Source organism: Vigna unguiculata, chromosome 11 (genome assembly GCF_037176805.1).
Source record: "Vigna unguiculata cultivar grain cowpea cultivar isolate G323 ecotype 2 chromosome 11, ASM3717680v1, whole genome shotgun sequence".
Classification (NCBI taxonomy): Eukaryota; Viridiplantae; Streptophyta; class Magnoliopsida; order Fabales; family Fabaceae; genus Vigna; species Vigna unguiculata.
Genome location: NC_140802.1, coordinates 37,567,478 through 37,579,534, shown reverse-complemented (window position 1 = coordinate 37,579,534; position 12,057 = coordinate 37,567,478). Strand labels below are relative to the sequence as shown.

General features: G+C 32.3%; 1 protein-coding gene across 1 annotated transcript; it reads right to left on the bottom strand.

The window, feature by feature from the left end:
• Nucleotides 1–6,836: 6,836 nt before the first annotated feature.
• Nucleotides 6,837–7,765, bottom strand: LOC114169018 (transcription factor MYB15-like). The gene is made up of 3 exons (XM_028054028.2): nucleotides 7,507–7,765; nucleotides 7,275–7,404; nucleotides 6,837–7,185 (listed from the first exon to the last, which is right to left on the bottom strand). The coding sequence occupies exons 1-3, from the start codon at nucleotides 7,637–7,639 to the stop codon at nucleotides 6,906–6,908; spliced, it is 543 nt and encodes a 180-aa protein (XP_027909829.1). The 5' UTR covers nucleotides 7,640–7,765; the 3' UTR covers nucleotides 6,837–6,905.
• Between the last annotated feature and the right edge of the window lie 4,292 nt (nucleotides 7,766–12,057).

Genomic DNA, 12,057 nt, shown 5'->3' with positions numbered 1-12,057 from the left:
ATATTTTTTAAAATAAAAAAATTATCAAAATTTAATTGTCAAAATATTATTTTCATAATCTCTAAGTTTTTTCCCTGTGATGAAAAACTTGAGTTATCTGTAGCTGGTTGGGAATAACATGTTATGTCAAGCAAGATTCATAGAAGAGAGAATTATATATGCTTTTATCATTCAGCTGTTATTGATTCGGTATTTTACGAAATTTCTTATCCAAAACCCTTTTTTCTTCAGAGGCATCAGCTTCTAGATGATGTTTTGAAAGGTGGCCACGCCAAGACAAAAAACATTTGCTGTAAAAAACCCAATTTATGAGCATAATAAGAAAAAAGGAAGAGAATAAAATTAGCGAAAAATAACAAAAGACAATTATATCTATAGCATTCTAGAAGTATATCTAAGAAAGATCTTTTGATCTTTGACACCCAACGAATTAACTTCAATTCTTACTTCAGTTCTAATCAATCAAGAAAAATTTATTCAAGAAGATGGTTACCAAAATCAAGATTGAAAAATTTACGAGAAAGAAATATCAAAAACGTGTTTTACTGAAAAGAACATGGAAATCAAGAGAAGAAAACTCATTCTCTAATCTTTTTGTCTTTCTGAGTTGAATTTCTTTATAATTGTGAATGAAGAACTATGATGCTCCGATACTCTGACACGTATCGGACACCGACACTCGTACGATACTTGTTGAACACATTATGTCAATTTTGAAAAATATTTTTTTATCTTTAATATGATTTTGATGATTAAAATAAGAAACAAGTCTTATATTATCACTACTTTTCAAATATTGAATATTAGATAGATAAATTAGATTTATTTTTGTATTAAATGATAATGTGTTAGTTGACAATTTTAAACTTAACATGTATATAATGTCGTGTTCCGTATTCTATATTTTTTCAATTTAACCGTATTTTTGTATCTGTGTGTCTGTATTGTATTCGTATCCGTATCCGTATTTGGGTAACATAGACAAAGAATTTGTTTTAACGAAGAATTTGTTTTAAGTGGTGTGGATGAAATTGAAGCAGCACTTATGACTAATTTGTCTATAGTGGTTAATTAGGTTTTAAAATAGAAAATATGAATTTATTAATATGTCCAAAAAAACCATGAATGATAGAATAAACCGAAAAGTTATATCTAGATTGGCCCACTAAAAGATAATATGTTGTATTTGGACGGAAAGATTATATGATTAGTGATTCTTTTGTGTTGGCTCAATGTGATATGTACTCTACAAAAGCACCCAAGTAGGTTTCAAAATCAAAATCAAAATCATGTTCAGGTGCTAAGGATTTTTATTTTTATTTTTTATGTATGGTGCAATTTTCACGAGATGAATCGTATTGAACAGAGTCAACCAGTCCAGTTCAAATCTCGAGCAAAGACTTTAGGGGGCTTCTCCCTGTACCCCAAAGCATTTATCCTGTACCTCCAAAACTTTCTTTATTCCCACTTTTACCCTTAAATGAAGAAAGAGAAAAAATAGTAAAAAAAAATCAACTGCATTGCACTACTGCACCCAGTCGCTTTTGTTGTAGGCCTCTACACCCCCAAAGAATATCAATTCCATGTGTGCCAAAACGGATGACAGAATCCGTTTCAAAATTTTAAGAAACGGATTTCACAATTCGTTTTGCTTTTTTTTTTTTTTCGTTTTGTAAGAAACGGATTTCACAATCCGTTTTATATAAATTAAATTAAATTAAAAAATACTTAAACTTTAAATTGAAAATTGATTCATTGTATTATAACTTTTTCTAATTTATTTAAAGTATATGATTTTTAAATTTTAAATATATTTTTTAATTTTTGTTTTGTTTATTTATTATGTTTTCATATATTTTAATATATCTAAAAATAAAGTAATATATATATATATATATAATTTTTGAAAAATAAATATAATTATAAAAATAAATAAAACTAAATGATAATTAAACTTTAAATTAGATAAAAGAACGAAAATTTTAATTTTATTTTAAATATAATGCCTTTTGAATTTTAATTATTTTTTTAGTTTATTATTTTTTATTTTAATCATATTTACATATTTAATGTATATTTTAAAAATAAAATAATATATTAATATTTTTTAGCAAATATTTTAAAATAAATATATGAAACGGAAGTTGAAATTCGTTTCAAAAATTTAGAAATTTATAAAACGGATCTTAATATCCGTTTTAATTTTCTTTTAGATGACCATATGTGAATATTTCTGCATTGAAGGTTACACCAAATTCAACAGAACCATTAGGAGTGAAGGTGTTGAAGTCAAGAGGGATATTCCCTGAAGCATACTGGTATTGGATTGGTGTTGAAGTCAAGAAACCAAGCTTGAATCAATCTACATGAACTTGCTAGTGCAGTTGCAGTTTATTAACATAGGAAAACAAAACATTGAAGCTAGAACAGTGCTTACTTGCCACATCTTGAAAATATAGACAAACGAATTCCTTTTCATAAGTAGCGGGCAAGCTTGGATGGGTTGTGGTGGTGGAGGTTCAGGGAGGATGTGGAGAGTTTGGTGGTAATGGTGGAGGCGAAGAATTGTGCCCTCTGTCATCTTCATAAATTGCCATTGTTGGAGAGGTTGAGGAGGCGGAGGGCAGAGAGGGACGAGAGCGCCGGAGGGATGGGGCCGGAGAATTTATTGTTGGCGAGCGAGAGATTGGAGAGGAATGGAAGGTGAGCTATGTCGGCAGAGAGTCCCAAAGAGGCTGAGTCTGGTGAGGTTGAGAATGACGACGTGGAACTTGATAAAATGGATTTCAAATTCCGTTTCATACCTTTACGAGACGGATTACGTAAGCTGTTTCAAGAAAAAAATTAAAATATTTGGGAAACGGAAAACGAATTCCGTTTTATAAAATTGTGAAACGGATTCTATAATCCGTTTCAAAAAAAAAATTCGAATTTTTTTGAAACGGATTACAGAATCCGTTTCATTATTTTATGAAACAGAATTCGTATTCCGTTTCCCAAAAAAGTTAAGCTAATATTAAGGGTATAATAGTAAATTTTGGAGATGCAGAAGAGGTCTTGGAGGTGCAGGGAGAAGCACCCAGACTTTATAGTTGGTGTTGCCTTTTAACAAGTGATACAATACAAACTAATTTAATCACAAAAATAACTGTAACTAAAGACCCTAAAGAACATGTTGGAGAAATAAAAATAACATTATATAAACTTACAAATTTATCATACACATTATTCAGTTTCACATGCTTGTGGATGGGTTTGTGATTCGGGTTCCCAAAACTTAAGAATAAGGAGTTTATATTTTTTTTTTCAAAATTTATTAAAATTTAGTTTTTTATTAAATAATTTTGTTCAACTGACACTCAAAATATTTTTTTTTTTAGTTTTCGCAGTATTTTATTTTTAAATTTTTGTTATTAATAGAATGATATTATTAAAATATGTCTTATGTTCTTCTGTTTAAATTTGTAGTTCAACTCACTTATTTCTTTTCTTAAAATAAGGTTATTGAGGAGTCAAAGTAAATTAGGGAAGGAAATATAACTTAATCAACATGCTAGAGATTAGAAGACAGAAATAATAATGACGTTATAATGGTAAATTATATAAAAAATAAAGTAAAAATAAAAATACTTTCAGTATTCCACAAAATGATTTTTTTATAAGTAAAGATGACTTATAGTAAATACACAAAATTAAATTAAATCTTTTAAATTCTCGTTAAACTCGCGAAATTTTTAATTCGTTACTAATCCGCAAACAACATTCTAGACTGAAGAGTGATTTAAATACAACCAAATGAAAATTAAATTTCTTTTTAATTTGATGGATTAATAAAAAGCATTAGTTGATTATAAAATTTTCAATTTCTTCACAATGTAATGTCGCAATTATAATCAACATATGCTATAAAGCCTTAATTTACTGTCTTAGTATTTATTTCAAGACCTTCAATTTAAAGAAGAAAAAAATAAAACTACTAACATTTAATTGATGTTCACTATAACTTAAATTTATTTGAAGATTAAAGTAATCTTTTTAACTGATTTCCTTTCCAGATTTTCTATTATTGCAATTAAAAAAAATGTTCAATGTCATTCCTAATCTTAAAATCCTCTAAAAGCTAGTTATAAATTAAATAAGATAAATTGAGTTGGTATTACGTAAAATAATCAAAACTAAAATAATTATTTTTGTATAAGAACATTAAAAAAAAAAAACATTAATTTCTAACTAAATGTGTGACTCGTATAGTTGAACTCTCATAAGCATATTACATATTTATAATAGAATTTAGTTTAAACTTTCATATATATATATATATATATATATATATATATATATATATTAATAATAAAATTTAGTTTAAACTTCCACATATTTTCGTGAAGGAAATAATTATAAAAATAAATTGTTAAATTTGGGTGTGAAAAAAATAGTCATACAGGTATGTTAGTTTGATTTATTTCTTTTTCTTTTTCGGTCATTTATCTATATATTTAATGAAGTGTATGTCTTTTTATAATAGGTATCTAATCAATTTATAACTAATTTAGACATGAAATTTTTTGGTAGTTAAAATATTGGTGGCTAATGTTAGATCCCAATTCACAAACAAATTATAATATTTTATTTATAATAAAAATTATTTTAAATATTAATAATTTTTAATTTATAAATTGATATTTAAATTTGTTGTTATAGTGACTAATTATTTTTGGTCTTTAAAATTGGTTACTATTTAAGCATTTTCTTATAGTGTTTGATAATGTACAATTTTGATTTAATTTTTTTTTTTGTAATTTTATTATATCAGTTTTTAGTTACTCATCATTTTAGTTTTTTAAATTTATTTTGGTGTAATTGGATTTTAATTTTAATTACATATATTTTTTTATTTCTAATTTAATTGTATGTTTTTTTAATCATGAGTGTTTTATAAATAAAACATGAGTCAAACTCTGAGGAGAAATTAATACCATCATCAGTCCAAACGAGGATCCATTGGAGGGCAAGTTTGGTGCCAGCAATCGCAATAATTCCAGCTCTAATAGTGTATATTTAAGTTGTTGCAGTTAAAAAGCTCGTAGTTGGACCTTGGTCTACTCATCCCTTCTGTCGGCAATGCACTCCTGACCTTAACTGGTCGGGTCGTGCTAACACATGGCCAAGTTTAGCGGTGTGGCACGACTTAGCTAGATGGCTTGGTGGGAAGTTTTGTAAAGAATTGAAATTCATGATTTTTGAGATGTGAAGGTTGGAATGGCCTACAAATGTCTTCAAATGAATACCATAAAATTCTTGATGCACGAAAGTTTTGAGTTCGGTGGATTTTGCACATGGCCAAGTTTGGCGATGTGGCACGGCATAGCTAGATTGCTTGGTGGGGAGTTTTGTGAAAAAATAAAATTTGTGGTTTTTGAGATGTGAAGGTTGGAATGACCTCCAAATGCCCCCAAATGAATATCATGAAAGTCTTGGTGCATAAAAGTTTTGAGTTCGGTGGGTTTTGCACATGGCCAAGTTTGGCGGTGTGGCACGGCATAGCTAGATGACTTGGTGGGGAGTTTTGTGAAAAAAATGAAATTGGTAGTTTTTGAGATATGAGGGTTGGAATGGCATCCAAATGTCTCCAAATGAATACCATGAAAATCTTAAGAAGATGGGATAATTAAGTTTTTTTTTTTTTTCTTGTAAGATACTTTCTCAACCATCATTGAGCATTCTAACCATTTTGTTACAGTGATTCAATATATATTTAAAACAGAAAATTGAATAAAGTTGTAAGTAATTAAAAAATAAAGAATCAAAATCGCATAAGAGAATAAATTTAGGGACGAAATCTACAGATAATAACAAATTAAAGAACTAAGATTTGAGAAATAAATTTAGAGGCCTAAATTGCAGATATATAAAATATAAAGACAAAAATCAATTAAGTCAAATTATTACCATGGTCATTTAAAATGTTACAATTTTTTTTTTTTGATATAAACAAACATAAATACTATGACATTTTTTATAATTAGCATGTTAAATTTGATTACTTTAGAATGAATGTGACCAAAAATAAAATGAACTATTTTTTAAAATTTGAAAGATAAAATGAATTAAAATATAGAAGACTAACACAGACATTTTCCAAAGGACTTAATAAATTTAGAACTTTTATAGAGTTGAGAGGGTTGACAGTATATAGGTGATCTGGGACACCGAAAGCATTTAACAAATTTTAATATCATTACAAGGTCATAATTATATAATTAAACTTTATCTCTATTTTAGAACAGAGTCCAAGTTTCTTAACATTAAAAATGCACTTTTTAATATATTTTATAATTTCAAAGATATTGCGAAACATTAAAATTTTAGCTTTGCTTAGTATATTCACAAACCACATGAATATGAGAAAGACATTCAGAACAAGTTAGAATAAAAATACAGTAATTGGCCAGAATTAAAGAAGTTAACAACAACTAGACTTGAAATTGAAATCAATGGAAAATACAAAAGATGTAGAGGAGAAATGCAAAGCATCCCAGTTGAGATTAATTCCAAGGTGGAAAATCACTACTTTAATTTCAAAATTTTCAAAATAAAACTTAAAAAAGAAAACGATCACTTTACAAATACTTCAGAATTCTTATTCAATTTGAAGTCGTTTACACAGAAAAGATAGTTATATATATATAATCCTCACCTAGAATTACTATACTATTTCAGGCTTTGATTGATCATTCAATTTAAGTCTGATTTCAGAGTCAAGAAGCAATTATATATAATCCGAAACAACCTCAATTAAAAAAGTTAAACAAGTTCTAAAGTTGACGAGTCCATGATAAAAAAAAACAATGATGTTGTTTTCTCCATTAATGAGTTGATGAGTAAAAGAAATGCGAGTTGGGAGCTTAAGAGAAACATGGCCCTGAGGAAAACTCCTTGCTGGAGGATGACAGTGACGAGAATGAGAATAAGGATGATGAAGTATTTGTAATCCGGGAAGTAGCAGGAAAACCATTACAGTTGAGAACCAAGTCCATGGATTCTTTATTCTTTGATGATTTGGGGACACTACTTTCTTCTTTCGCCAGTGTTTCTTCTCGAGACCTTTTCTTGAGACTGGCGTGCCAATGGTTTTTTACTTCCGAATCTGCTCTTCCTAGTAACTCAGCCGCAATAGCCGACCACCTGCGACCAATGGAATCATAAGATTAACATTCAAGTGTTTCAATATTCACGCCATTGAAGGGTAGATATAAGGAAATGATGATATATACCTGTTACCAAGTTTCTTGTGCATTCTGATGATGCATTCTTCTTCTTTTGGAGTGAAGTTCCCTCTTTTGAGATTAGGCCTTAGATAATTCATCCATCTCGATCTACAACTTTTCCCACTTCTTGCCAGACCTGAAATGCATCAGATATAAGTTATTACTTTTTTCTCCTATGTCTATAAATCCTGAGTAATTATTTAGCTTAATTCTCAAAAGTGTTTTTTCAAACATATACCTGCAAACTTGGGAAGTTGTCGCCAATTACAGCATCCATACCTAGTAACATAAGAAAGCAACTTCGTATCTTCTTCTGGAGTCCAAGTACCCTTCCTTAATCCACTTTTCTCATAAGACGGGGTTCTCACCATCTTTGTAAGAACTTCGAGTGAGTGAGTGAGAGATGGTGTTTGTGTTTCACTGCAAGATGATAGTAGGGTTGTTGAAAGCAAGGGTGTGGTGTGGTTTCTGTGTCTGACCAGTAATTTATTTTACATTTCATGTCCTAATTTTTATTTATAATGAATTCAAAGATTGGTGTGAGTTCAGAATAATGGTCCTTCTTAGCAGTTTCTACTCCCTCTAGAAGGTCAAAAATTGTGTTTCTAGTCTTGCTTTCACATTATAATATAATATGGGGAGATAGTGACATTAGGTATCTGTGTGTCATGGTAGCAACTAAATGGCAATATCCAGGAACATGGTCTCATCAACTTTGCGCTTTCGGTGCTTAAAAGATGTTAAACTGTTTATGATTCATGTATGTGATCAAATTCACAGCAAGACATCTCAGTGATTAAGCTAAATAAAAAAGACATAATTACTCTGATGCTACTCCTTTGTTTTGTTCAGAATATAACTATAATGGCCCTTAATGAAGAGGGAAACGTACTCAGAAATCACATACTAAAAATAATTTCTTCGATCGGAAGCACACCCATAAATAAGAGTAGAAAAATATAAATAAAAACACAGGAAATTTAATGTGATTCGGCACCTCAAGACTTACATCCACAAACACTCAACAAAAAGCATTATCACTCAAAGTGTAATTTTTTGTGGACCAAAATTGCAAACCTTTCATTGTGCAATTTTTCTGGCAAAAACTACAAACCTTCTAATGACACACAACTACCCAAGCCCCTCATACACCCAAGAGACCTACTGTGTTGTGGTGACAACTTCAAAACCAACTCTTTACTTTTATAATACTTTTCTACTGCTCTCTTCTTCACATTACTCAATGTGAAACTTTAGTGAATACTCAGTTGAGAACCAACATATCCTCCCTTCACCAAAAGTCTCACATGCTATGGAACAAACATTTGACACACCACCAACATATATGCTTGAACCACTCTTGCTACTAGTGATCCAACATATCTGCCTAGACCACTCTTATCATTGGTGATCTACACGAACTCGCAGACGATGACAATCTTTCCCATCATTGACCCTCACCGCCTTCCGCCTTGCACATCAGACTCGTTGTCGGTAACTTTCACATCATTGTCACTAACAATTCACTGATGCTCAAGGGGAATCCATCATAAGGACACCTTGGTCAAGCCACAACACAACACCCATTGTTGATGAAGCATCACGTGAGCCATGCAAAACACCACCATTGGAGATCTCGAGTTCCACCCTCACCATGCAGATCCAACGTTACCAAACATCGCAGTCCACCAGACACAACAACCAGACCAGATATGTAAGTCATAGAGCACTTCCTCCATTCACATACCGCAAACCGCGACTCACACAGATCACATCTCAATCGTACATCACTCACGGGACATGCGAGCACCAACTGCGACCTCCTCCGCAAATCCAAGAACATCTCTCCACACACAAACTCTACTCTCTCCAAAGGCATGAGACACAAAGTTGATTATGGTCAGTATGCCAAACTTCTCCTCTTCCTCCCTTGATAAGAAACCCTTGGTCAGAACCTCAGCTCTGATACCATTGTTGGGAAATCACGTACTAAAAGTAATCTCTTCAAGCAGAAGCACACCCACAAATAAGAACAGAAAAATATAAATAAAAACACGCAGGAAATTTAACGTGGTTTGGCACCTTAAGGCCTACATCCACAAACACTCAACAAAAAGCATTATCACTCAAAGTGCAATTTTTTGTGGACCAAAATTTCAAACCCTTCATAGTGCAATTTTTCTGGCAAAAACTGCAAACCTTCTAATAACACACAACTACCAGAGCCTCTCATACACCCAAGAGACCTATTGTGTTGTGGTTACAACTCCAAAACCAACTATTTACTTTTCACTAGTGTAGATTTGACATTTAACTTCGCCTTATAGGCCTCGGTTATAACGAAACCGAAGCTTATAAGGAGGCGGTGACATTTTTGTAATTTCGTCCAACTATATTGCGTTCTCCTCTTCCTCCCTTGATAAGAAACCCTTGGTCAGAACCTCAGCTCTGATACCATTGTTGGGAAATCACATACTAAAAATAATCTCTTCAAGCAGAAGCACACCCACAAATAAGAACAGAAAAATATAAATAAAAACACGCAGGAAATTTAACGTGGTTCGGCACCTGAAGGCCTACATCCACAAACACTCAACAAAAAGCATTATCACTCAAAGTGCAATTTTTTGTGGACCAAAATTTCAAACCCTTCATAGTGCAATTTTTCTGACAAAAACTGCAAACCTTCTAATGACACACAACTACCCAAGCCTCTCATACACCCAAGAGACCTAATGTGTTGTGGTTACAACTCCAAAACAAACTATTTACTTTTCACTAGTGTAGATTTGACATTTAACTTCGCCTTATAGGCCTCGGTTATAGCAAAACCGAAAAACCGGTGCAATAAGAGGTTTTAGGCCTCGGTTGCAAAAGAACCGAAGCCTATAAGGCAGCCCAGTAAACAAAATTTCAAAAATGCCATCAACGCAGCACTTTTGGCTTCAGGTATTTTTGGATCGAGGAAATATGAAGAGGTTTTAGGCCTCCATTAAAAAAGAACAGAGCCTATAAGCCAGCCCAGTAACCCTAACTAACCCTAATTTCAAAAATGCCACCAGCGCCGTCACATTTGGCTTCAGGTCTTTATTGACCGAGGCCATAAAGGGACTTTAGGCCTCGATTATTAATTGAACCGAGGCCATATTCCCTATTTAGGTTCCCAAATTCGTGACTTCGCATTGTTCACTTTCGTCCCTACGCGAACACTGCGCGTGGTGGAGGCATTCTCATCTTCGTTTTCGTCTTCGTTTTCTCGTGCGGTGGTGTTTGGTTCGTCCTTGGCGGAGGAGGCGTGCTCGCGGCAAAGGCGTGATTTGGTGGTCACTCTCTTACTTTGTCTGCGATGGTGATGGCGACATCCAGGCTCAACTGTGGACGTTGTATGCATCATAGTGGTGGGGTTGCCTGCGATGATGGATTGCAGTTCTACTTCGAACGGTGGTAAAGGTGTTGGATCTCTGGATCTCTTGGCTCTACTGGTTCATGGTTTGTCATTGTCGCATCCAGATCGTGCAGTGGTAGCACACCATGGGTCTGAGCGTCATGGTGGGTTGCTTGTTCAATGCTGGTGAAGGTCTGGTCGTGGCAGCGTTTGCCGATGATCTCGGTGGCGAGGACGAGCATGGAAGTGCTAATGGTGGTGCAAGCGAAGTACCCCTATGGCTTCGGGTCGTTAGAGAACCGAGGCAAAAAAAGTACGCTATGACTTCGATTGACACCCGAGGCCAAAAGTCACCATTTTTTGCCTCGCTCCAATATGCCTAGGTTCTAGAATCGGGACAAAATATCAAAAACAATCGGGGTCAAAAATCCTTACTGCACTAGTGTTTATAATACTTTTCTACTGCTCTCTTCTTCACATTATTTAATGTGAAACTTTAGTAAATACTCACTTGAGAACCAATAAAACGTATATTAGAAAGCAGCACAGATGAATACATTTTTGTTTGGAGTCGAAAATTTGTCTCTTTTAGCATCATGATTCGGAAGTTTGTAGCTAAAATCCAAACAAGCTTTTAGATTTAATGGTTCCCAAGACCTAACTTTTTATGTTAATCCACATTTTGATGACTGGCAAAACGATTAGAGGTGATCATGGATCCGATTGAACATAGGAACCCTACTAACTTGATCCAAATAAATATTGGTTTGTGAAAACGAATTCTCTCGTCTACTGAATAACCAACAAGTATATAATATAATCCTTTTAGTGACCAAATTCCACCCACATCACTTTCAGACTTTTCTTCCACCACCCCATAAATTTGAAAATGAACATTTTATTCTTTGTAAAAGTGACTTGCAGAGTACTTATTCTAGAAATTTGTAAGAACAAGTTTTTTTAAATATGATTTCGTAAATATTAGAGTAGGATTTTTATAGCTTGTCTTGTGGACAGGACAAATTCACATTTTTATTTCTGAAGATCGGCAATTGGTTAAAGATTCAATTCAACCTAGGAACGCTACTGATTTAATCCAAATAAACATTAGTTTATGAAATGAATTATAATTATATATTAAACAACTATTTTTTAATAAAAACATTACAAGATCAAATTCTTAGGTAACCAATGGTAATGTCCAATATAAAAATCAATTATATTCTTTTAAAATTATTATAATGTGTTTGTTTCTATGTTAAAAGTGGATTTTTATCCTATCTTAATTTCATAAACTCTAACTTGTCAGATAAAATTTATCTATTCACAACATTATCTTATCTCTAATTTATACGAAACTTGCAACAGATTAAATATTTACGAAAAGATTACATATAATAGAAA

Coding starts and splice junctions, on each gene's coding strand:
- LOC114169018 (XM_028054028.2), bottom strand. CDS start 7,639: ATGGTGAGAACCCCGTCTTATGAGAAAAGTGGATTAAGGAAGGGTACT. Junction 7,405..7,506: donor ACAACTTCCCAAGTTTGCAG/GTATATGTTTGA, acceptor GATGCATTTCAG/GTCTGGCAAGAAGTGGGAAA. Junction 7,186..7,274: donor CACAAGAAACTTGGTAACAG/GTATATATCATC, acceptor CATTGGTCGCAG/GTGGTCGGCTATTGCGGCTG.